Source organism: Ixodes scapularis, unplaced genomic scaffold (genome assembly GCF_016920785.2).
Source record: "Ixodes scapularis isolate PalLabHiFi unplaced genomic scaffold, ASM1692078v2 PGA_scaffold1__304_contigs__length_218370807, whole genome shotgun sequence".
Classification (NCBI taxonomy): domain Eukaryota; kingdom Metazoa; phylum Arthropoda; class Arachnida; order Ixodida; family Ixodidae; genus Ixodes; species Ixodes scapularis.
The window spans coordinates 62,970,093-62,997,171 of record NW_024609846.1 but is presented as its reverse complement, the minus strand read 5'-3'; the positions used below and the strand labels follow the sequence as shown (position 1 = coordinate 62,997,171).

The window sequence follows — 27,079 nt, the reverse complement described above, 5'->3', positions numbered from 1 at the left end:
CTGCTTAAGCAATTCTTCAAAGTTTAAAACAATTCCAGTTGTTCGAGTTTGGTAGATACGGCTGTGTGTTTTGAATACGATATAGCATCTGGCGTGGTTCGCTGCCATAAAATAGTGATTTTCATAATTGGTGACCGCAGATGTGTTCTAGTATTAAGCCTGGTAGAAAACGAAAATCTGACTTGTAAGAAATGAGAGTGTGCAGGCGAGCAGGTTCAGAAACGACAAAGTTATAAGCTATGAGAGGTGGGAAAAAACAAAAGAATGAGAACAAGATCAGAAACTGAGTTGAAATTCATTGATTTCAGCACATCAAAAAATAGACCTCCATACAAATGAAAAGGAGGGAAGGAAGGAACCCAAGTGCGTAAAGAGGGAGTATGCCACATTCTACAAGACAGACTAAACCACTCTCCAGGGTCAACATCTGGAAGATAAACTTAGTTGTTACAGTGGATTTAAAAAGTCGCTATTTACTTTGCCTAAGGTTTTACGGGCGAATTTTTTCAGCAGTCGAAAAACGGTATACACTGCATAGAAAAAATTTTTATAAAGGTTCCGCACTTTATTTATAGACCTAACCTAGATAGAAATAAGACTAACAGGAGTTAATTTGCTAAACCCCTTTCATTACTTTAGAATTTGATATGTGAAAGCTGGAATTATGGCAGATTCTTTATAACGTTTTGGCATGTGTGATACCCGCAGCGATGACTTCCTCAGGGCACAGAAACGAAAATGAGAGCTCTCATGACTCGAATCTTCAAAGCGATGAAGCTTCACCAGGACGGGCTGTTCTGGTCGCCTGCATCGCGATCACTTTCATCACGGGTATGACGCTGAGACCTCTGGGTTTTTACTTCGTCAACTTCATTTCCCATTTCGAGAGCGCAAGAGAACCGGTCGCATGGGCGGTGAGCTTGACGTCGGCGTCCGTCCTCTTTGCAGGTAAGCAGTCAATTTTTTTTTTTGTATAAAACGGGAATTATGCAAAGCTAGCGGATATCAATCTTTACGACCTCCGGTTGTCTTGCTACGACGATTACCCTCTACATACTTCTTTATCGACTTATTTGATTTTATTCGATATGCCTTGACCTACTCATTTGATGGCAGCTGTAAGAATCGGCTTTCCTTGGGCTCGTGTCTGCGTCATTCGATGAGATGCAACGGAGGTGTCTCCCTAATAATGCGTTGGCGTCGCCGTTAATGACCATTAATTACTAGGGTGAAGGTGAATCCCTGAGGCGCCCTGTGCAGAGCCTAGACTGTATGTCTCACCATGACGCATCTCGTACTATCCTCGTTCAGGTTCTGTGTTCAGCAAAAAACAAGAACCTATATATAAGGGGAGAGTTGAGCTAGTTGATATGATGACATGATATTACAAACAGCGTACAGGTAGTGAGGCTCCATAATATTAGCTTTTTAAACTTTGCGGTCGGAACAAAAGCTTACAGTAAATTACTACTCCTCCTTCCTTCCCCCGCTTTGTAAATTATAAACAGGTATACGAGAGTCAGCTTCAGAGTTACTCCCAGCTTCATGGCGATTACCTCGGAGTACAGCTGACAGGTTCTGTTTTGAAGCTTGCTTGCATGGCGGTGAAATGAAAGTCGAATACAGACTGTATTTGCGGCTACGGGTTCCAGGGTTTCTAGGCCCCATTTCCTGTTTCTCATAAAAAAAAAAGCCCCCAAAAAACAGCACCTCTTTAGGCAACCTTACTTTGGAATAAGTTTTAGAGAACAGTGAAAGTTACTATTCAATATTAATTCGAACGTACTTTTATTTTTACAAAAGGGTGAGAGTCAGATTGCGCCGTATTTACATTGATTTTATCAGGCTCGGCGGACATTAGATGAGGGGATGATCGTCGTCGTGAGTTGGACAAGTAACTAAACCCTGCCAATTACTTTATTAATTGTTGGCTTTAGGGGTCATCTTAAAATTCCGATATCGACGGAAATTCATTGAAGTGCCATAAATATGACCAGGCAATCTCCTTTTAATCGCAAAAAGGTAATGTTTTTTCTAATATTAATATAAAAAGTTTCCCCTTTTTCTTTACCCAATTTTAAATCGCATTTAGCGAGAGCGCCGCGAGCCCTACACCCAGCTTGACGCTTGGAAGAGTGACCTACTCGCTTTAATCACGTTATCACTACCTAGGTAGCGTGTCCTTGATGTGGGCAGACTGCACAATTGACGAAGTGACTGAAACTACTATATGGCTTTACTAAGCGTCACAATGGGCACGGCTTGCGGTGCTCCCTTTGCGCGCAATTTTTTATCGTGTGGAAAAAGCACGATAATAGATGGGTTAATACCTGAAGAATCATTACCTATTTGCATATTCAATAAATTAATGTGGCTTTATAGAGTAGTTGCCGTCAGTACTTTAATTGCAACGTGACCCTAAAACGAATAATTAAAACGTTCATTAACAAAGTTTAGTTGATTATGGTCAACTTACCTTGACTCTTATGACCCCAGTAATTTTCCGCCGGGCCTGATAAATGCATCGTGAATGCGGCAAGACTAACTCTTACATCCGTTTTTTTTATGTATGTTTGAATTAAAATCAATCACAGGCTTTTTGTTTATTTGCCCTACCATACAATTTGAATAAAAGTTGTATTTCTACTGGTTGCTCAATTCAGCTTATTCCTCAATTTTAGAGTGCTTAATCTCGTTCAACGCATCATTCGGCCTAATTTTAAGGCTGGCGCGATGTCTCCTTTCTGCTGTGGCTTATTCACTTTCCTTGAGCTTAACCGAAGTTTTCCCTTCTTATCGAAGATGAGGGCATCTCAGAAGACCAAAAGGTTTTTGCTTTCTTTTGAGATTTTTGAACTTTACCATTTTAGCCTCAGGTATGTTTTCACCGTGCTTCATAAACTTGATTTTAAATCAATAAATTCTCTCAATCGAGAGGGCGTATGGCTCAAGATGGTCATATTCGGCTATGCATTGGACTGTCTATCTATTCTTTTAAGACTCCGCTGTATGCTCGGAGCCGATCTGGTGTATTTTGAAGGCTGCAGAATCAGGAGTGTCTCGGCTATTTTCTTTTCCTCGTTTTCATCTGCCTTTACAATCGGCTCATAAGGAAGAGAAACATCGTAATATAAGGCAACCAATTGGATGCTCTTCCGAAAAAGTCGCGAAGATGGTTTTGATAGTTATTTTTTCTCGCTTTTTGTCACTGCGATAAACTCCAGCGTCCAGAGTCATATAAGCAGTTAATTCTTTCAAAACTTAGAGAGGCATGTACATTGAACGAGTATTTGCATAGGCTGTTCGTCACTAAACCATCCTCACGATGGGCCTTAAATATTCAAGCCAAAGGTGATTTCGTCTGCCGATCGTTTCTCTCTCTTGTCTTTGAGGGGCTAGCGTTGCAGTCGGGTCTTAATTTTTTCAACTCCCGAGATTTGGCACTAACATTTAAACATTCTAGAATTTCGAAAACAAACTCGTTAACGTGTTTAAAATTTACAACAGATATAGTTTGTTTAAAGTAAAAAGGCGCACGCAAATAAACGAATGACTTTCTCAATCTGACATTTGGGACAATTCTTTTTTTTATTTTGTCTTGTATGTGGCTTAGACTCGTGCCTGTGCTTGGCTTGGCTTTGTGCTTAATTCGCTTCCCGCTTGATTTAGAAACTGAAACCATTCGTTGTGACAACAAAGAACGTATTTGTTCTCCAGGAGTCGATGCTTCGTCACCGATCTGTTTCACTGGCTGCTAATAGGGGGCCAAGAAGTCTAGTGCGCCACGGAAAAAAATGGGCGGTGGCAGTTTAATCAAATGTAACCAATTTTATTTTGTAATATGTTTGTAATTCACATGATACTTAAGCAAAAAAGTGGTGCTCTGGGCTGTATGACTAATTCTTGTTCGCAAAGAGTTTACTATAATAGGCACAATTCATTCAGTACATTCAGATATCATAAAAATCCGTGTATAAAATTAAAGTCAATGAACAGGCAAGATATGGGTTATTTGCAATCTTTGGACATTCAAAGTGTGGTATACAAATTTTTTTTCATTGACATACACACACGCTTGTCGCTCTGTTCTAGGCGTCCTGCCAAAGTTGCTCCTCCGTTGGTTCTCAGCAAGGTCGTTAATGATCATCGGCAGCCTCTGTCAAGTGACTGGCGTCTTTTTCGCTTGCATGGCTCCAAATGTGTACATGTTGGCCCTGTCCTTTGGATTCCTACATGGTAAGACAAGTTTGTGTTAACTACCAGCATACGCCATATGGAGGCGTGTCTGTTTGAAACAATCAGGAAGCCATTTTAAAATTTCAGTCAAAATGATTGCAATAAGCAGTAATTCCTTTTGCCTGGAATACAGGAACAGCACAAATTGCTTTTTGACCCCGCATTATAACAGCTCCTTTATTCGCGGGACCATTTTCTGAATTTCAGTTATTCATCTTTCGTATGTTTGCTTACGTTTTTTAATGGGTTATGAAAAACTCAGTAAAAAAGAGATAATAGTATTGCTTCGATTTAGCGTATATATACCACGAATAAAGAAGGCGCTTTCAGCCTCGACTCAACCCAACTAAGAGGAATATGATTTTCATTATATCCTAGCCATCTACTTTATAGAGTCTCGCTCACTTTGCCATCTGAATATATTCTAGATGCGAAGTTGCTTTTTGCATTTGTATAATTCCTAGTAGAATATTAGTTATGTTCAGCGCAAAGTCTTTTGGAGCTTAAGAATTGGAAACAAATCGAGGCAGAGTAGCGTGCAGTGATCGTATATAGTTCTGTACAATAAGAAAGTTTAATTTCATGCAAAAGAATGAATAGAAAGACTTCTTGTGCAGAAAAACTGCAGTCTAGATGCCGGTCGGAGGATTTTGAGGTGCACACAATCGTGAGAAAAGGGTGCTGACTCTCATGTCTTTGTTTCAGGTATTGGTGCCGGTCTCGTATTCATTCTCTGCGGGACATTAATCGAGGAACGCTTTAAGGAGAATCGCGCACTTGTGATAAGACTTAACGTGACAGCTTCATGTGCTGCTGGTATCGCGTTCCCACGCCTACTCCTGTTCATACAGCAGACCTACGGCTACAAGGGGCTGATGCTTATATCTGCCGGATTACTCCTGAACGTCCCCGCCTTATGTTTTCTGCTCAGGTGAGAAATTCGCACGTCTTCGTTTATCCATGCCTAAATACGTTGTCTTTTTCACTCGCCTGCGGATTTCACGGAACGATATCTGCTTTTCCCCAACGTTTTTTTTTTATGCGTGTCTTATAGGGTGCCATAACTCGTTGGACAAGTGAACCATTGTACCAGTTACTCTACAAAAAATAAATAAAGGATTGCTTTTTAAAGCAAGCTTTTACTATTTATTGTAAACAAATACATTAAAAACATTAGGTTTAAAAAAGGCATAACATTTTGATATGCGGCAGGGACTTTAAGTTGCATTAAAAGCTCTTTCACCACGTATGCAAAGTATCTGACGAATGTTCACGTTCCAAAGTACATTCTTCTACTATGCAATACCATGTGATATAAGAAAATGTTTATACCTACGCTGCTCGTCGCCGAAGGCACAAATATGTGCTACTGCAATCAGTCGTCGATATCGACCATGCGTAGTAAGTAGCTCTAATCAAAATGAAAAGATAATTTCTTTAAGGCGTTAACAAACTGAACTGTTTTTAAGGTAATAGCGGTAGAATAGCAAACAGATTTATTACGCAGGCTATTTTCGCAGGTGCAGACGCCATGCCGAAGTCTGCAAAGGCTGCCTCGAGTACTAGTCTTGCTCATTTCCTTTCGTATGAGATGCTATAATTATTATTTGCTTAATGTCTTCACACTGATAATGATTAGGAACCCAGTGCTTTGTACAATAGAACAATTCATATAAATATTACTACCACACGATGCTCCGTAGGTGTTTGTTACGCCTCTAAAGTCCCCTTCTACGGCGTGAGACTATCTAGGGACAACAGAAACACTACCAATCTCAGCATTAAATTAAACGTTTTTTACAAAAAGAAACAACAACAAAAACATTGCCGTTTTTTTTAAATTTAAATGTGGATTTCAGTGACATACACATGATTGCTTGATATAAAGAAGGCAGCCGACGTTCATGTTCACTGTATGTATTTGTGGCGCAGGCCGCCGCGTCTCTTTGAAACTTCGCCTCGTTGTTCTTCTCTTTTCTTTCTTCTTTGAGCTTGGGACGACACCGAGAATGCACATCTGAGAAGCAGCTGATAGGGGTTGCGCCGTTCGCAGACGCAATTGATAGGATAAAAACAGTAGGTTGATTTGAAAATGGGATTTATTTCCGTTCTGCCATGGGGCCCCATCCCTGGGTCGGCGATTACAGGAACAGCCTGTATGCGGTGATCAAAAGAAAAGAAAAATATCATGTCTGCCTGTTAAAAACGACACACGCACGTTATTTTGAAAACAAGAAAAAAAAAAGCTGTAGGCACCAAAACGAATCCAATTGTGTGTAAATGTTTATTTTTACCGATTTTCTATGGGTAAGTCTCGCCGAGAAGAAGAGTATTCGAACCTTTTTATATGCTACAATTGTAGTATTTGTACTTTTGCTAAAATATACTTCGTCTCATATAAACACTCTATTCTTTTTACACATGATCACCCTTCATTATGCGCAGGCAATCCAGAGAGAATGATACAAACCACAACATACCACAACAATCGCGGTCGGAAGTCTTCACGATAAAGCCACAGAACTCCAATCTCATCCAGAGCGGCGTCCAATGCCATCGAAAGACCATCTTCAAGTTGCCTGTGTTCTACTTCATCGCTGCCTCGCACCTCACCTTCTTCTACATTATTAACCTCTGCACGTGCATAATGGTGGACACTATATTGAGCAAGGGTGTTCCTGTAGAATACACGATCACTGTGGCCCCTGCAGCAACCGTGTTCGACTGGATCGGTCGGATTGTTTTCCCCATTGCTACGGAGAAAGGCTACCTTAGCCGGTCATCCCTGCTGACAATTGACTACCTTGTTGTGGGCCTAGGATTGCTTATGATCCCTTTCGCCTATAATTATTGCACGGTCCTGGCAACGTGTGTTAGCTTTGGAGCTTTCAGTGGTCACGCCATCACTGTTCACAGTTCATTAATGACTGAGAAGATTGAAGCCGATCAAGTAGCCCTAAGCAACGTCATCGTCACGAGCATCGCAGCTGCGACGTTTCTTACAAAGCCGTTCGTTATAGGTGAGCTTGAATTTGGTTTAATATTTACATCAGTACGAAACCATGGTGCTCAGAGGGTGTCTCCGTCTGAGGCATTTACCACGTTTTTAAACTTGGTTCTTAGATTTGCGCCTGCCAACGTTACAAGAGTGTCATATTGTTGCCTGCTGTGACCCTAGTTGTATCACTGCAGAAGATATGAATGCGGCAGATGACTACACTGTTGTAAGTCGCTCTATCACCAGACATTCGACGGAAAGCAGAGCATAGAGGAAATGGGACGCGCCGTACTAGCAGTGAGCCTTGCGTAGGGTCGCCTTGTTCGCAGCATTTTTACAGCCAACCACAAAAATAGCGAATCCAACAGCATAACACACCGGCGCGTGTCACGCAATTTGTTGTCACTCGGGGACCAGATGGGATGTATGGGCGAGACAGGACGGTAAGCAAACCTGTCCAAGATGCGTTAAAGCACTCTTGTCTGAATAACAACTTTACTGAAATTCGCCGCAGTTTGACCGATGACACGTTTGAAAGTGTAATGAACGTTACTCTGCTCGCGCTCTTTATTAACAGTTTAAGGTCAAACCAAACATTTAGCCTAACCATCAAAGTGGAAGCGCAACTGTCAGAGTCCTATATGGAAGGGATTCAGAAAAAATGACCAGCGAAGGGATGGCAACAGTAGCACAGCCGCCAGCCTGGACCTCTTTAATATTTTAGTAGTTGCAGTGCCAAACGGTATTAAACGAAATCTAAATATATTTGCCGCAATTAAAAGTAACATTATATTGGCGAAGTCTGAACACAAAAACGAAATTGTCGAAAGGAGGGTGATTCTAAGCAGAATTTTCAAGATTGATGACTGAAGGTCCCAAAGGATTTGGCTTCCGTTTATAAGCTTTTTTTTTTTTTTTTTAACGTTGACGGGAACGCTTTTTAGACCCTACAAATAATCTTGAACAGTAATTAGCTCAGAATTACGAAATTCATAACTTGGTTCCTGAAATCTACGGAGGGCTATTGGGCTGATCATGTTTGACAAATAAATTTGGAAGTATATATTTGTCAACTTTTAATTGTAGCCTTCCAGAAGGGCTGCAAAAAGTAAAATGAAAACTACGGTAGCGGGATTTAAACCCCGTGAGTCCTGGTGGACGAGTCATGAGCTGCCAACTCGACCGCGGGTCACGCGGTATATATCTCGTTTCGGAAGTGACAATCGTTGTGGGGCTGATATAGTTTTTTTTTTTAATGCACTCTTTAGCTACTTCACCCGTTTCTCGCAATATGCTCTCTGGCCTCGAATGCGCCGTGCCTATGCGCGGCGCGCGTATGCGGAGGCGCCAAGCGGTGGCGCGGCGCCTCCACATACGGAAGACGTCCGCATACGCACGAGGTCTTCATACTCAGGCGCCGCGCGTATGCAGACGACGTCCTCGACGTCGTCCTAGGAATAGTTCTTGAGGTCGCCATGGAGGTCGTCCCAAACGTCGTCATTGACGATGTTCGAAGTCTTCCTTAGGTCGTCCTTGAGATCGCCCTAAAGGTCGTTCTAGACGTCGGTTTGACGTCATACTCTAGGCAGTCGTCCTCGACGTAGTATTTGAGGTCGCCCTAGAAGTCGTCCAAGAGGTTGTTCATGAACTCGCCCCAGAGGTCGTCCTAGAAGTCATTCTAGAAGTGGTCTTTTATGACGTTGTCGTCGACGTCGATCTAGATGTCATCCTTGAGGTCGTTTTACAGGTCGTCGTAGACGTCATCCTCGACATCGTCCTAGCAAGCAGATAAGCCCGCACCACGCGTATACGGAGTGGCAGTACGCACACACTCACATTTGCGCCCAAGCTAGGACGCAATCATCGGTTTCAGTTGATCTAGTTGGTGCATGGCCAATGATGGTGGTGAAACAGCTTGAGCATTAAACGATTACACAGAGAGAGGAACAGATACCAAGCTGCAATGATGGTGGGGAACAGCTGGTACAATAAACGATTACACAGAGGGAGAATGTTATACAATTACACGGGGACGAAGCGATCACTTAATTTCCAAGTGGCGCACTGCTATCGCGCTGACGTCAATGATTGCGTCGGGAACCATTTATCAAATCGTTTGTTTACTGAAAACTTGCGTCGAGCTATTCATAGTGAGCTGAGACGTGAGGCTTAAGAATGAGTGCTACACCAATTCACAAACAACCGGTTGTAGTGGCTTCTGCAGACATTCTGTTTTTTTTTTGTTTTTTTTTTATACATTATATGTTGTCCAAGTACTAATTATGGTCGTACGTGTCTCACGCGAAATATTGTGGCTTCTATTTATGTTGTGTGAAGAAAAAAAAATTCTCAACGAAGAAATTGTTTTTGGCGTCGGAAGGAAAATGGTTGCGAGCGTCACGAGTAGTTCTGGCGAAAGGCGTCTCCCTCATTTAAAGGATCGCAACTTAGCCGTACACCATATCAAAACGTCCAGATCACCAGGCACGCAATCAAAGCTTTAGATTCCCTAACTTTCTATATGGCACCAGCTAAACATACAGGAACAGCAGGGAACAAAAGAGACAAAGGATGTAAAAAAGAAAGTATATCTTTATGGATTCTTCCCTTATGTTCAGCAGTCAGCATAAACAAGCAATAGACCAACTTGCTCAGTTTAAAGCCGTCATATAGTATATTCCTCAACCAAATGCAGCATGAACCTGACAACATCTAAAGTGGTGAATATAAGATATAAACATACCATGATTTTTGACGTTTAAAATATATAAAATTCGGCTATTTCTGCTCTGTTAGTGATACATAATTTCTAATTTAAGCGATTTTTAAACTTTTAAATTTATAGTAAATTTTCCTTTCTCTTTTTTAACAATTTCCTCCTTTCTTTCATTAAGGACGTTGAAACTTTTGAGGGGTATTTTTATATTTTGTGACTTTCTATGATGTTCCTCAATTAAAGAAGTCCTCTTTACGTCCCCGTCTTCGGTGTTTTATCGTTTGAAGTATTCGTATCAAGACACCAACACGCTGGTTTTCAATTATTAATATTTTCCGTATTGTTTCGGTAGGGAATAATGAGTGCAAGGATTCACGGGTTGCAGAAGGGTATTCATTGTTGAGTTTAGGTTACTCATTAATATTAAATTTTGATTATCTATACGTACCTACCTTATATTATCTTATTTAACGCCTGTCTCAAATAACAATGATTTCCTTAAAGTAAGATTCGCCCTGGATACTTATCAAAAAGTCAATAATCGGCGGTTAAATTAAAAATGAAATACTAAAATGAAGTATGTGAAGACCGGGGGCGTATATTTCCTAGTTACGCAGATAGCATGGTGTCTGGTAATCTTATTTATCAGCTCGAAACAATACGACTTGAAGAGGGAAGGGGGGGGGGGGGAGCGGTATCTTTAGGACTGACGTGCTTTTTGACGATTTCTTTTCAGGACACTTCAGAGATCACCTCGGGTCCTATGACGGCCTTTTTCATATAGTCGGTCTTGTGACTCTCGGCAACGCTGGAGCGTGGTTGGTGGTGAACTGTCTTACGCGGCACCTGAAGAAAAGAACGTGGATGACGGCCAACTCTCAAATCAGACACTACAAGGATCCTGTGCTAACTAATTACCAGTCCTGTTTTTTCACGACCATGATGGCCGAGTAGTATGGGTAGAAAATAATTTTACTAAAATGAAACGTTGCTTAAAGTGTTACGCTGGTGAAAGGTTGCACCAAAATAAATGACTGATATCAATTTTACGCAGACTAAATACAATGACTGCCTAAATATTACACTAATAGGAAACCACGATACACTCTAAAACCGACGTTAAAAATGCTACCACCAGCTTTTGAGCGGGCATTCAGTAGTTTGGTTTTCGTTAAGCAACCTTGTGCTTCGATGTCATGTTAGCACTGAAAAGAGGTTCCTTGTTTGTACTGCTACTCTTCCTTTAGCGTGGTTTTCTGTTGAGTTTTCAGCCATCCAGAGAAGGATTTCTACTACTTATTATATTTTTGCGGCCATGGTTTTTAAGTGATTCAAAGTAATTTCGCACGAAGATTATCGAGAACTTTTGGTAGATCCTACGCTTTTCCTGATCAGTGCGAGCTTACGATTAGCTTCCAAGCTTCTGCAACGTGCATTGCACACTTGCAATGTATGTTGCAAGTGTGAAGATTACATTGTTGTTCTGAGTTTGCGCTGAGCCTGCATTCATTGTGGCGAGCTCGCTTTTCGGCCGGCAACTTTATCAATGTGTGTTAATATGTGCTACAGATGTTCAGTATCTACGATGTAAAGTAGTAAAACAGCCGTAGCATCTTACCTAACTGGTCAGGGATGCTCTTGTGACTGGGCCAGTCGTACGCTTTGCATTACCGAGCAACATTATTAGATTAGCTGAGTTACGGAAGTGCTCATAAAAGCTGATTGCACGACCAGCACACCCCCTCCCTTACAACGACTCGCCTCCCTTAGAGGGACCTTAGCCTCCCTTCGTTCGACGCGCCAGACAGCAGCTATGATACCTGGAGTGTACTTGATAGAATTTGTACGTTTCTAAGCACAGCATCTATAAGGTGTTACACCGTACTATATGAAACACACAGTTTTAAAACGAATATTTAGATGGCGCTTCAAACGATGGTAGGCGGACTGAACTGAGTAAGGGAGAGAGTATTCTTTCCGCGGGAGTTACGCAACTGAGGCAATTTTATCACAATGGTACCGGGGTATGAACTTTCCGTCCCACGATAGCCATGCAGCTGATTTCAACGGGTTGGCATCGTTCTCGAGCTGGTGGTTTGGTTTAAGTCACATATCCCCGAAACCAAACTTTGAGATAAGAGATGTACAAAACTATATAAACATCGGAAGAAAAATGATACCCCGGAATTCAAGGACCCTTCCTTAATTAAAAACAATCCTAACCCTAAAATCAATCAAATAGACCGGAATTACCCTTAATAGCCATTTGTGTGCGCGCTAATCTATGAGCGTTGATTTGCTTGGACGGTACTTGCTGGCAAAAATCGCGCATCAAAGTCCGCTGTCGGACATACGCTAGCTATCTTTCTTTTTGACAATGATGAAAGTCACATATTGTCCGTCCTGGATTCTTATTTTGCGCAACTTGGTGCATGCTAAGTTGAAACAATAGCCGTATTACTCTAAAACTCTAAACCGGATTTACTTGTCACGTGTAATGAAAGTGGTTATCTTTCCAGCGTGAAGTGTGAAAAAATGTAGTTTAATTTATGAATTTTGCCATTATGAGACATAGTGCTGGCGCTTTTCATTTTTATTTCAAACTAAAACTATTATAGGAGCATACCATTGTGCTTTAGAGAAAATAGGGGTTGTGTTTTTGTAACATTGAAAGCTATGATCCACAGAACTTTCATAGAAGGGGGAAGAGGGAACGGGCAGTTGAAGCATCTTTATTACACCCTTCACCTCTCCACCCCATGAAGCCACGGTATAGGTTACTGGAGAAGATGGAATAAATACGAGCTTCCCAGCGACTACCTCCAGGGTTTTATTGATCTTAAGATACCGACACCTATCGAAGCAACACTTGTTTGCGACGTTTGTTGCATGAAAAAGTAGTATTCCCAATGGCAATAATGCCAACGCCAACTCCAGCAGAAAAAAAATATTGATACAAGCGAGTTTTCTTCAATTTAGCATACGTTTACACACGAATATTTTTTATTATTTCTCTGAAAAATAGGCATTACACAACAAAGTTAAGCTTTGAATTTCGAAGAATTTGGAACCTAACAAAAATAAAGTCCGATACACTCCAAATTTTCGGAAAAAATAGATTCCGAAAAACATCCTCCGAATTTGACGAAACATGAACTCCGAAAGCACATAATCCTACTTATAACCCACAACTAAGCATCACTATAAAGGAATTTTCATGAAATATTAAGTTTGAAAAGTTTGAAATCGTTTAATCGTGCTCTACAATCGAAAGCTTTATACATGCATGGATCTGAGATGGTATATTGAATACATGATAACTCTATTGTTAAATATGTAACTTGGCATTTAATGGATTTGAAGAAAACAATTGGGGTGTCTGTTCTTAGGGGAAGCTTTGGCTTCGCCAAGGAATTTTGCGTTTTGTTTACGCAGCGTCATTCCCAACAAACGAAAATGCTCAAAGAGAACGAAACCACGAATCAATGGGGAGAACATGTCGTCTGTTTTTTGCGCAGGAGTAGCGCTGATTGGCTCTGACTGAAGGATAGTGCGTGGACATAGAAGCAAGTTGCCTGGATGTCGACCTACTCTCCTTCAATCGGAGTCAATCGGAGCTCTGCGTTCTGACCTCACCACAACCACTGCAAATGAAGCAGGCGAACTTTCGCTCCGCATAGACACATGATTCATTTAAAACACTGGCTCTTAAGAAAACGAAAAAGGAAAGCGTAAGAATAACTTCAAATGTATACGAAAGTTTCAGCTTCAATATAACAAACGCCGTTACAGACTTTACAAAACGTTATTTCTAAAATGAACTCTCGGCAGTCTTGCAGAATCATCAAGAAACCATTTGGCGGTATCTTACCGATAATTAGAAGCCCGTTGAAAATATTAAGATAAACGACAGTCTTGTTTTAGATGAAAATGAAATTGCCCAACATTGCATACGTTACTTTCAATCCCTTCTCGGAGGGAGGCAAGGGGGGAGGGGGGTGTACGCAAGTGAGTACGCATGTCGCGCGTCGTCGTTATCTTCAGATGCTCATTTTATTTCCAAAAGCGGTGTTTTGCACTGCTTTTAAATCCGAAACATAAATCTGGCTTGGGCCCCAATAGGATCCCAAGCGCTCTTTTTCCAAAGTACGCGGAGTCCTTGGAACGTTTCTTGATCGTTATATTCCAAACATCGCTACCTCCTTATCCTAGACTGGTGGCGATTACCGTGGCCTATTGAAATAAACAAAATCATTTTGTAATGTACTCTTGGTTAAAAAAAAGAAACATATAACCTCTACTTGCTTGGAGTTACGAATCTCGCCCCTACAGTTTACTTTATGAGAAAATTTCACTGAACGTTTTCCTTCATACAGGTCTACTCGTTCACGTCTACGTGGTGAAATTGTTGACATTTTACTTGATATATGTGTGTCAAAGTTTAACAAATTGACCGTATAAAAAATTAATTTTGTAAAAAGCGTTACTCGATTATCGGTAGGTTGATCGATCAAGTGCCCAGCCCAACTGTTCACTGGGTACGGAACCTTGTCATTAAAGTTAAGTCATTTGTAATAGAAACCCACGCAATCTGAATAAGTTTGTTACTAGCTGACCGATGCTAACAAGGTTTTGTGCCTGATCATATTAGAAACCTTCTACTGGAATTAGCCCAAAAAGATATTCCTTATCCATTTCATTTAGTCTAAATATTGAAAATATTTTTTCCTAAAATCGGCATGGCTGTGAGAAAGTCTCTGCGCGTTTTGTGGTGTTTTCATTGTTGTGGTATTATAAATAGAAGTCACGTTGCATTGGAATTTCAAAACTTATAGCTTCACAGGAAACACGCGGTCCGTTCAAAAAGTGCAGCCCTCTTCCACCTATACTACAACGACATTGCATTTGGTTTAGCCAAAATTGCAGACTTTTGGTTTCTAAAGTCACAGCTCATTAAACAACAATGTTTAGAAGCCGTCTATTCTTGGGGTATGTCTTCAATGCCATGATACGCTCTCTAAGATTACTTTAAGGACAAGCTATCGTACTTGCGTCCCAATGCAGACATTAAAGTTTCTCAGATTTCTCCTGATTTATTAAAGGTATGGATATAGTATTTGATTTCGTACAACGCATTCGCAAACACCAGCTCGTGTATAGATGGAAACGCTGTGACATCCGAATTTGCTGTTAAAAAGCAATGAGAGTGAATGACGCTATTAGAAGCGAAGCCCTTCTGGTTGTTCCCTCTTCTTTTGGCCTGAGGTTTCTTGTAAGGAAGGCGACTACCAAGACTTAAAGTTTTCAAGGACCAGCTCGGGGCTGGTCCTCCATAATTCGGTCTTTTGTGCAGTGTGCTGTAAAACATTTCTACGCGTTCACTTTCTTCCAGATAAACACTGACCAACATCTGTGAATGACAAGGCCAAAAGTATGTTCGTATTGTTATGTTTTTCTCTTTTTTACCGGAAACGCTATCTGGAGAGTTTCACACAGTACGTATAACCCGTGTTTAGAACAAAATTTTCTTCTGTTTTTTTTTATTGTGGGCCTTGTTTCTCTTGACCTCATGAGGTTTTATCCCGACATCGCTGGTTGTTAATTTTTGTCAAGCCAAAACAAAACAAAGAGTGAGCGAAATTTTCTAACACTGCAGACGACAACTTAAATTAAGAAAAATAAGTTAATAATTTTTTTCTTGGTTTTACCTTACCCCGATTCTGGTGGCTCTGCTACCATACGATACATTGTTGTGGTTACAAGAAGAAATGATTGCACGGGAGTAACAGCTCTCAATATCAGCTTTTTATCTTTTTTTTGTGGTTTGTTACAAGTAACACGCTATCAATGAAAGGCAAAGCAACTTGATTAATAAATAAATCGCAAAAGAGGAAGAAATAGAATGAAACGAAGTTACAAGCTTTATTTTCGCCTAGACTCAATCGAGGGACGGTTTCCCGGAGGAAAAATCCATCAATGGATTTTTCCTCGCTTGTAATTGTCCCCTGTGTCGCGCAAAAAACCTCTATACTGCATCATGAACCAACTAGGCCAACAACAAGTTTTAATGTAACCCTGTTTGGCAGTCAATGTTTTCTAGTGGACCGCTGACTGTGCCTGACTGTACGTCAAGCATGTCTGATTGGCCAACAAGTTACTCTGACCGACAGTCAAACTCCAGTCAGACTCCGCTTGTCGGCTTTCTGGTGGTTTCCTGGTGGCAGTCGGCCGCCGCGAAATGCCATCAGGATATCTTGGTGGCGATTCTGACTGTACATCGATTGTCTCTGACTGTACGTCAAAAAGCTTTGATGTGCAGACAGACGTACGGTCAAAGGACGTAAAGTTTGTTCGGATACCACTATTTCGTCAAATCTATGAATACGTACAGTAATCTATGCACGAGAAAACGATTTCGGGACGTGAGCCCATAAAACCGCTGACGTTAGAGATATGACACACAACCGACCGACAACCTTGATCAGAACCCGCCGAAGCGCCGAACACACTTCGCTTCGCCCATAGAGACTTCACCGAGCTTTCATGAACGATCGCTCTCGACTCGTTTTGTTTGCCCGCTTGCTCCAACCTGTCGATCCTGCCCGGGCTCTACAATGTCTAATGTTTTAGTAGAATTTCTACTCGACAAGACCCAGCCTGTTGTGAGTTCCGACGATGTAAGGGACTTTAGCGGTGTAGTTGAAGACGACAAGGTGCACCAGGTCTACTGGGCCGGTGACGCGCGAACAAAAGGATCGTTCTACGACGCGAAAGTACTCTACATGGCAGGTGAGTAGAACTGAAGTACGGCGAGTGATGTACGAGTGCTTTGCATAACATGCTGACGGCTTAACTGCATTTGCAGCCGAAGCATCTCGTAGAAAACGAATGGTCAAATCGAGTTTCCAAAGCGGTGGCATAGCACAGGGGTTAAGGTGCACGATTTGTACGCAAATGGTCGCGGGTTCGATGCGCGGTTGTTCTGCTTTTGTTTTTCTCGAACATTTTGTTTTATCGAGGCATTTGGCGATATTTATGAGTGCGTATAGCTTTACTCTTATATAAATGCTGCCCTTGTTGATGAAATTCCCTTGGCAGCGGCAGTCAGACGTCATCTGATGGACCTTCAGATGACGTCTGATGGTCCATCACGTTCCACCAAGGATGCTGACTGGCAGTCAGTGTCCCAAATTACGTACCTTGATGGAATTTTCAATAGGGTTGATAAAGCTCAAAGCTATGTCTGCGAATTCAGTGAGATATCTTCAAATATTTGCAGTGTCAGTAGTTACACACATGTGGGTTCAAAGATCATTGTTTTCGTATTGGAACTCGGACGCAAGACCTTCAATATCAGTCGGCAACCAATGACAATGGGTTAGAGAACTAAATACAAAAATAAAGTTCATCTCGGGCAAATACAGATTTATAAAAATACCCTTTTATAGATAGTAAGTTACCCTTGTGGGTGTTATATTTATTCCGCCGTTTATATCACGGCCTTGAGGTGACAGTCCTCGCAGGTTTAGCAGATTTATGGGAGAAATGTTTTTGGTGTAGGAGAAAGTTTCACCTTGTTTCTAACCAATTTTTTTGTTTCCTGATTTTTGTGGCGTCTAAATCAAGCCAATTTGTTGGTCTATTTAACAATATTGTTAGTTAATCCCTTATTTAGAATTCTTTAAAAATATAATTTGTTTAGTTTGCAGTTAAGAGAGAGGAAATAACAATTGGTGACAATGAGGTAGTTCCTCGAATGCCTAAAGGAGCAGTGCAACGATTTGAACGGGGAAAAAAATTGCGGTTAGTATTTTTATATTGCCTGTAGGGCCACAAATACAACAAAATCACGCTACCTTTCCCCTATGTACTGCAGTTCCGTTGCAGAATCGCAGAAGAATCAATTAACTATTTCCCGATCTGCAGCCGTGTTGAGCGGACTTTGAAAACACGGTGTGACGTCATCAGGAGGTACACCATTGTAAGCTAGCAAGTTGCCAAATTTTTCGCTCAGTTCATGATTACGTTTAGAAATATTGTCGGTTAAGGATGGATAAATATGTCAAAAGCCTCGCATATGGGTAAACGCTTACTAAGTTATCGCGGCGCCATTGACCCGGTATCATCCAGAGCAACGCCTCATGTACTAAGATGCCTGTTAGGTGGCTCGCTCTCCCATTGCGGCCGGTCTGCCATCGTATTGTAGCCAACCGCCACAAGGTAGCGCTCGCCTCCGACCCCATTTTTTTGGCTAGGCACGAGTATGTTTCGGTATCGCCCGACTCAAAGGGAACCGCTACAACATCATCATCATCAACTCGCGCAGGACGCTCGGCCATCTCGGCGCAACTGGCGCAGCCGGGCGCTCGCAACTGAGTGTTAATTTTATATATTTTAAGATTAATTTATTTTCAGTTTTTGGTTTACGGTTTAGCATCCTATTGAAGAAAAAGACCCCATTATTCTCTGTAGCCCTAGTCCATACTAACAAAAGGAGACGGAGACGAAAGTATAAATATGCCAAAGAGTGAGGCAACGCTGCGTAAGTTTGTCTTTCATTTGTGTACGTAGACTTGAGTAGCTGTTTTGCGGGTGCGCTGTTCCGCCTCTACAGCACCACGTCATTCATAGCCTATGCGGTTCAAAGGAAAGCCGACGCAACGGGCTCTCTGCGCTGTTAACGCCAGGGATGACACTGCACTATTCGATTTGAAGCACTATTCACACACTCCTACTAGTATCACAATAGCAGATGTCAAATCTCCCACGCTCTCGCGGCTGCGAGAGATAGTGTCAGTCGGCAGCGCCCCTCGCGGTCGTTGGAGGAAAAAGGAAGAGGGCACGCCACGACGCGCGCGGCTTACATGACAGGCATCTTAGCACAGGAGGCGTTGACCAGACCATCCGTGATGTACAGGCGAAACAGTGCACCCGGAAAACAGTCACCTGAGTCAACATACACACAAAAGAAGAGACATTTACGGAGCGCTGGCTGACAACTCTCGGGTATATTTACACATTTGCCTCTTCTTCCATTTGTATTATAGGCTATGGCCCGGGAGAGTAATTGGTCTTTCTTCTTTTCTTTCGATATGAAGCTAGATGTAAAGCTAACTAAATTGGAATTAATGTAAGGCTAGTCAACGCCTCCTGTATTAAGATGCCTGTCAGGTGGCTCGCTCGCCCGTTGCGGCCGTTCTGCCATCGTATTGTAGCCAAACGCCACGAGGTGGTGCTCGCTTCCGACCCTATTTTTTGAAAGAGCATTACGTCCACCTCCGTCAATCTGCCACACGGGGAGCTAACATCCTGCGTAAGCGCAGCCTATGGAGCTGTAATAGATTCATAGTGAGCCGCGAAATGTGGAAGGCGGTGGTGGTGCCAGGTTTAACATTCGCCAACGCAATGGTGTGTGTACCAGGTGACACAAGAACCGCCTTGGAGCGCAGACAACGAGAAATGGGACGCCAAGCGCTGGGCTGCACGGCACGGTGGCGAATGAGGCAGTGCAGGAGGACCTGGGCTGGTCGTCTTTCGAAGCGAGGGAGGCGACAAGCAAGGTTTCCTATGACGGGCGACTTCGTCTCATGGACCGGTGCCGCTGGGCGAAGAGGCTGTTCATATACACACATATGACTTCTCTGCAGAGCCGTTGGCGAAAGCGCCTTTACCAGCTTGAGAAAAACTTTAGCTTTTGTACAGAACCGGTGGAGGCGACCACAGAGGAAGAATGAGAGTCTGTGGTGCGGAAGAGGGTCCGCGAACAGGAGAATGTGCAATGGCTGGAGGCTGCCCGGACAACGTCAACCCTTACCATGTATGCAGAGTTAAAACAGCAAATCACGGCACAGACGCGGCTGTACGACAACAGCTTGGGCAGCCGCCTATTGTTCGAGGCTCGTGCTGGAGCTCTGCGCACACTGGTGTACAAACAGCGCTTCGGCAATAGTGTGCAGTCGACTGTATGCCAAGTATGCGAGGGTGAGAGCGAAACCGCAGAGCACATCATACTCCGTTGTGGCGGAATCCGACCTTCTGCCACTTCTGCCACCGAAGAGGCGAACCGACTACACGAAGGTGTCCCGCCTCTATGCGGCAGCGTTGGGCTTCTCGTCAACAAGCGAGACAGCCGATACTACTGAAGCCTTTTGGAAGACCATCGAGCAGACGAAAAGACGACTTGAGGATTGGTGGCATCATACACAACAGAGGGGGCGCTGAATTCACCCCCAGGCTTGGGCACGATTATTCGAGCCCGCCCGTTATAAAGGGAGCAGCCGCAGTATCATCATCATCATCATCATCATCATCATCATCATCATCATTTTTTGGCTAGGCACGAGCATGGTTGGGTATTGCCCGATTCAAAGGGAACAGCTACAACATCATCTTCATCAACTCGCGCTGGGCGGCGCAACTGACGCGGGCGGGCGCTCGCAACTGAGTGCTAATTTTATTTATAATAATATTTTTTTTTTCATTTTCATTTCATTTATTTAGATACCTTCATAACACTATAAGGTGACGGGTCGGTCGAAGCCAGTAGAGGCTTGAAGGACAGAACCCAGCAAATGGAATGTCACAGATAGCATAGAAGAAGTCCGTAGAGCACACATTTAAAACATGTATCGCACTATGTGAGAAACAGAAAATAATCACTCACAATATCCCAGCAAACATATTAGATACAACATATAACACAACAATACATTATTGAAATTGTACAATGAATTAAAGCGTAAAACTGTTGAATAGATTTTTCAATTTTCTCCTATTTGTATCTTGAAAGAAGTGGTCGGGGAGTCGGTTAAAAATGTATGGCACATAATAAGAGCGCTCTCGATTACCATATCTTGTGAAACACCGGGGGATTATGAAGCGATCACAGGTACGCAAATCTCTGCGGGGCTCAAAGGGATGTTTAAATTCGCTACACCAGAAATGAGAAAGAACAACACATTGCAAAAAAAGTGAATGGAAGTTAGGTAGTTGTAGAGCCTCAAAAATGTCAGCTTCTGGTGCAAGATCATAATGATAACCAACACTTCTTAACAAATTCCTAAGGATGCGGTCAATTTTAGTTTGCCATATTTCTGCACAGTTACCAAATAATGTGATGCCATACCTTAGTATACTATAAGCAAGAGCAGTAGCAATTGATTTTCTAACGGCAAATGGCATAAACACCCTATTATTGTAAAGTAAGCAGCACACACTGCGAAGCTTGCCAGAAACATGGGTTAAATGCGTTGACCACGACAAATCTGAATCAAAGAATATGCCTAAGTACTTAACAGTGTCAACATATTTCAGGGAGCTACATGTACAATCAAGGCAGCTGGATCTGTGTAACATAAATGATGAGTCCAATTCTACACTCTTCAGCGGATTCCTGAAGCAAACAAGTCTGGTTTTGGATGTGTTAATAGTAATATAATTGTCATAAAACCAGTCCATTAGACGCGTAAAATCATGTTGCAATAACTGCACACCTTGGCGGTAATTAATGTGACTAGAGACAAGTAAAGTATCATCCGCCATCCCATCAAGTACCATCAAAGTATAAAATAATGATATTTTATCATTAATTTTAGTTTCAGTTTTTGGTTTGCGATTTAGCATCCTATTGAAGAAAGAAATCTCACTATTCTCCATGGCCCTAGTCCATAATACCAAAAGAAGACGAAGACGAAAGCGTAAATATAACAAAGAGTGATACAGCGCCGCGTAAGTTTGTCTTTCTTTTGTGTGCGTGGACTTGAGTAACTGTTTTGCGGGTGCGCTGTTCCGCCTGTATAGCACCACGTCATTCATTGACTTTGCGGTGCAAAAGAAAGCCGATGCAACCGGCTCTCTTTGCGCTGTTAACACCAGGGTTGGCACTGCACAATTCCATTTGAAGCACCATTCGCACACCCCTACTGGTACCACACTAGCAGACGTCAAGTCTCCCGCGCTCTCGCGGCCGCGAGCGATGGGTGGATGGATGGATGAATACGGCTGATCCCTTTGGATCGGGCGGTAGCTTACGCCATCTAGCCATTTTGTTTTACCATTTAGGCTTAGAATATTTAAATGTGAAATCTATATTCACTCCACAGTGCAAAGAAAGTGAGGCTATGAAACCCCCTTGCCATCAGTGAATAAGAAAATACCTAGTTTTCTCTCGATTTCTGCCACCATTCACTTAATCTTTGCTTGGTAATCTCTACAGTCTTGAAATTCACTCTCCCTTCGCTGTCTCTAAAACCCAATGACTTTATTAAATCTATGTTGTCTTCGGTAGGCATAGGGACAAGCCCTTTACAGTTGAGTATCAAGTGCTCAGCCGTCTCGTCCTCCTCTCCACAAGCAGTGCACGCTGTATCCATTTCCTGGTACTTCACTCTGTATGTTCTGGTTCGCAGAACACCCGTTTTCGCCTCAAGCAACAATGAGCTTCCCTAGAATTGTCATAAACGCTTTCTTTGGCAATAACTCTTTTGTTTAATCTATAGCTTTCCAGAGCTGTCTTTGTCTGCATTCCCTCTAGCCACCGATCTCTTTCTGTGGCCTTAACTTTCTTCTTAACTGAGACTTGCTCTTCCGTATCTTCGCTATAGCCCCAAAACTTTCCTCTTAATTTCCTAGTGCGCTGTCTCCACTTTGTGTCTACACTCCTCATGTATAAATAGCTGAAAACCTTTCGTGCCCATTGCTCCCTATCCATTTTCCTCAACCTGTCCTCAAATTCTATCTTGCTCACCGCTTCCCTGCTCTCAAATGACGCCCATCCCATGTCTCCTTGTACTCCCTGGTTTGGCGTTTTGCAATGTGCCCCCAAAGCCAGTCCACCTACTCCGCGCTGTTTTATTTCTAGTCTCGAATGCACCTCGGATTTCATGCATAGCACTGCGTTTCCAAAAGTCAAGCCAGGCACCATGACCCCTTTCCAAATCTCTCTCACCACCTCATACCTGTTGTAATTCCAAAGTGCTCTATTTTTCATTACAGCTGCATTTCTGTTGCCCTTACCTACTATATACTTTTCATGCTCTCTGAGATATTCTGCACCATCACATATCCATACTCCTAGATACTTGTATTTACTAGCTCTCTCAACTGTAATATTCTGTATCTTCAGCCTCTCAACTTCATCCTCGTTAAAAATCATGACTGCTGATTTTTCGCTACAGAATTCTAAACCTAATTCCTCTGGTTAAATGCCTCCTGCACCAATCAGTCATACTTCTCAAATCAATATTCCATTTTCAGGAAGGACCGGAGTTACACAGAGAAGATTAAAAATGGAGGCGGTGTCCTCATAGCGTGTAAATCTTCATTTCGGGCGGTCAGAAGGGGAGACCTTGAAACGTATGAAGAGTGTGTCTGGGTTGAGGTTCCAGCGTCTGATGGCTCGAATTGCCTTCTTGGCTGTTACTACTTCCCGCCTAATTCTGATACTCGCGTTTTTGTAGAGCACTTCACAGATCTTGACAGCAAGGTTGACTTTTCTAACTACAAGGTACATATTTATGGCGACTTCAATCTTCCGAAGGTCGATTGGTCAGCTGACTTAATCCAGAGTGACTGTATTCGCACTCATGATAAGGCACAACGCCTATTTGAGTTTATCAATTTCAACCAACTCTTTCAGCATAACACAATAAAAATGTGTCCGGAAACATTTTAGATTTGATAATAACAAATGCTCCTGTGTTCGATATCGATCAGGCATGCGACACGCTTGTGCCAGTCGACAAGTTTCACCCACCGTTTTCCCTACATTTTTTCCTGTCATTCCAAGCGCGCAACACACAACCAGTGGCGAAGTTCAGATATGCTTATGGTGATTACGAGGGGTGATGTGGTCGTCTGCTCAGCCATGACTGGTCTGGCTTCTTCAGCATTACGAACATCGACTCTTGCGCCGACATGCTGACCGCGATTGTCCAGGATGCTATAAATGAATTTGTACCCAAAAGTTGCCCAAAAAGGTCAAAATTCCCTAATTGGTTTTCTGCAGATTTGAAATATTACATAAGCAAGAAGCGACGTTACCATAATCTCTATAAGAAACTAAATTGCGAGTATTGGTACTACAGATTCTCAATCTGTAGAGCAATAGTTAAAAAACTCCTTGCTCGAGACGAAAGGCTTTACCAGGATCGTCTGGAACATGACTTCAAAGGACAACCGCATCGTTTTTGGCGTTACAGGCCAACAAGTAAAGACAATGTCAGCGCATCGGTGCTAAAAGCGGACGGCAAGCTTTGTTGCACACCGCAAGAAGTATCCGGGATGTTCGCTCGGCATTTCAGTTCCACTTTTCTGCAGTCGGATAGCACGCCTCCGGTTTTTGACATCGAAGAAAGTTTTGATGGTTTAGCTTATGAAAGTATAACAGAAGATGAGGTATTACTTTCTGTACGTAGGCTCAAGTCAAAACTTTCCACAGGCTGTGATGGTATTGCAAATTTTATTATCAAGGGATGGGCTGAATACCTTGTTCCCGCTTTAACTCATGTATTCAATTTGTCGCTACGGCGCGCGGAGTTTCCTTCTCGATGGAAAATGTCTGTGGTCGTACCAATATTCAAATCTGGCGACCCCTGCGATGTCAACAACTTTCGCCCAGTGTCACTGTTGTGTGGTTTTTCAAAAGTTTTCGAAATGGTTATTTATGAACGTCTCTATTTTTATTTTAAACGAAAAATATCACCATTACAGCATGGCTTCCTGAAAGGTAGATCGATTAAGACTAATATGAGTGTCTTTCTTGGATATACCGGCCCTTTAGTAGCCAACCGTGGACAAGTAGACATATTTATTTTGACATGTCAAAGGCTTTCGACAGGGTTTCCCACAACATACTTTTGTCAAAATTAAAAAAAATATGGCTTATGCCCTACTTACTGTTCATGGTTTTCCAGCTACCTGGGAAACCGCCAGAATCAAGTCAGTTTCTCAGATTGCTTGTCCGGGCCGTTTTCATCATCATCTGGTGTGCCCCAGGACTCTAACCTTGGGCCGTTGTTATTTTTAGTGTTCATCAACGACTTGCCGTCGCAGGTGCTGCACTCCAAAATATTATTGTACGCAGATGACTTGAAGCTGTTCAGGAGGGTAGAGAATGTACAGGATTGTCTGTTGTTACAAAACGACGTCTGTTCAATTGAGCAGTGGTGCATAACAAATAGACTACAACTTAATCTCAAGAAGACTTCAGTCATGTCAATCAGCAGGAAACACGAGAGCATAGTGTTCAGCTACAACCTTTTCGGAGGGCACATAAAGCGTGTATCTCTTGTACGGGATCTTGGTGTTCAAGTGGACTACAGGCTGTTTTTTCATCAACATGTGTCACAGATAGTTAATCAAGGCCTGCGATGTCTTGGTGCGGTGTCACGGATAACTAGAAAATTTAGAAGCCCTCATTGTGTTCTTTCTTTATAGTGTTTACTTGTCCGGCCGCGTTTAGAGTTCGCATTCGTAATATGGAACTCTGTTTCTCTCGGCTACAGCAATGTAATCGAAGAGGTACAGCGGAAATTTATTCGTATAGTATACGATAGGCACATTGGTCGTCGGCGTTTTTACAGCTATAGCTCGGTATTAGCAGACATAGGCCTCCAGTCTCTTCACGACAGGAGGCTTGCACATGATATGAACTTTTTGAGAAAATTTGTGCATGGCACTCTTGATTGCGACGAGTTGTTGTCATCATTGTGCTTCCGTGTCCCATCTGGGAAGGCGTGTAAATGTATTCACACATTTTATACAGATATTCATTCAAAGTGTCCAATGACTCGCTTACAAGATACATACAATTCAATGTTTTTACAAGATGACATATTCACTTGACTTTATCTTAGTGTGCCCGTGGCAACCACTTTTATTTTTAACTAACTAGGATTTGATGACGCGTCAGACTGATTTCTACTGTGCTCCTCGGCAACTACACTGTCCTATGTAATACCCTTTTTATTGTTAACGCCACTGTGCGAAACATGACAAAGTGTACTGTCCTGTAGGCCTCACGGCTGTTGACCGGCACTAAATAAACTATCTATCTATCTATCTCTCCTTCCCTACCACGGATGCTCATTAATTCCTGCAACTCTGTCCTGTTGTTAGCCATTAGTACGATATCATCCGCATACATCAATCCCGGTAAGGATTGCTGAATGTTTTGACCTAGCTTACTGTAAGAAAGGTCGAATCCAAGCCCACTCTTCTCTAGTCTATCCTCCAATCCTCCCAGATACAACATAAACAGCAAAGCCGACAACGGGCACCCCTGCCTAAGGCCTCGTCTTATCTTTATTTTCCCTGTCGCCTTTCCTTCTCACGTTATAATGGCCTTGTTATCTTTGTAAATGTTCCTTAATAGTGCTGTTAGTCCTTCATCTAGGTTTAAGCTCTCCATTATGTCCCGCAGGTTCCTTTGGTTCACATTGTCATAGGCACCCTTGATATCCAGGAATGCCAGCCAGAGCTGTCTGTTTTCTTTTTGCGCTATTTCTATACACTGTGTTAGAGAAAATAAATTGTCCTCCAACCTTCTTTGTTTCCGAAACCCGTTCTGTAACTCGCCCAGTATGCCCTCGCAATCTACCCATTCCTCCAGTCTGTTCTTTATATTCTGCATTACCAACCTGTACATAACCGGTGTCACGGTTATGGGACGAACATTCCTAATATCAGACTTATCTCCCCTTCCCTTATATATCATACTCATCCTACTAAGCCTCCATTCATCTGGAATATTTCCTTTTGTTATCATGGTACTCACTAATTCCCTTAGTTTTGCCTTAGATTTAGGACCCAAATTCTTCACCAGCTTGATAGGGATACCATCTGTGCCTGTCGACGTGCCACTAGGGACTCTTCGTACCGCCTTTTCCTATTCTCTTTGTCCAAAATCCGTGATGTCACAAACTGGACTGCTACTTTCCTCGGTTCTCCTACCTTCCACATGTACCCGTTCCCGAAATTTCTCCTCCATCACTGCTCCTATATATTGTATCACATAACCTCCCTCTAATTGATCTCCCTCATGCGAGAGTATGAACCCCTGTCTAGCTTGCGTCGTTTCACCGAGTGAGTTAAGTTCTCCCAAAACTTCTTGGCAGCGTTTCTATCTTTCT

General features: G+C 42.4%; 1 protein-coding gene across 1 annotated transcript; it reads left to right on the top strand.

Annotated features, from left to right (window-relative positions):
- Window positions 1–710: 710 nt before the first annotated feature.
- On the top strand, window positions 711–10,904 carry LOC115309976. Its single transcript, XM_029968245.2, has 5 exons — window positions 711–948; window positions 4,093–4,236; window positions 4,942–5,167; window positions 6,682–7,256; window positions 10,687–10,904. The coding sequence occupies exons 1-5, from the start codon at window positions 711–713 to the stop codon at window positions 10,902–10,904; spliced, it is 1,401 nt and encodes a 466-aa protein (XP_029824105.2).
- Window positions 10,905–27,079: the final 16,175 nt, after the last annotated feature.

What these genes read in the sequence shown, in the direction of transcription:
- LOC115309976 (XM_029968245.2), top strand. Translation starts at nt 711, where the DNA reads ATGACTTCCTCAGGGCACAGAAACGAAAATGAGAGCTCTCATGACTCG. An exon ending in GTCCTTTGGATTCCTACATG is followed by an intron (nt 4,237 to 4,941) that starts GTAAGACAAGTT and finishes TCTTTGTTTCAG; the next exon opens with GTATTGGTGCCGGTCTCGTA. An exon ending in TACAAAGCCGTTCGTTATAG is followed by an intron (nt 7,257 to 10,686) that starts GTGAGCTTGAAT and finishes ATTTCTTTTCAG; the next exon opens with GACACTTCAGAGATCACCTC.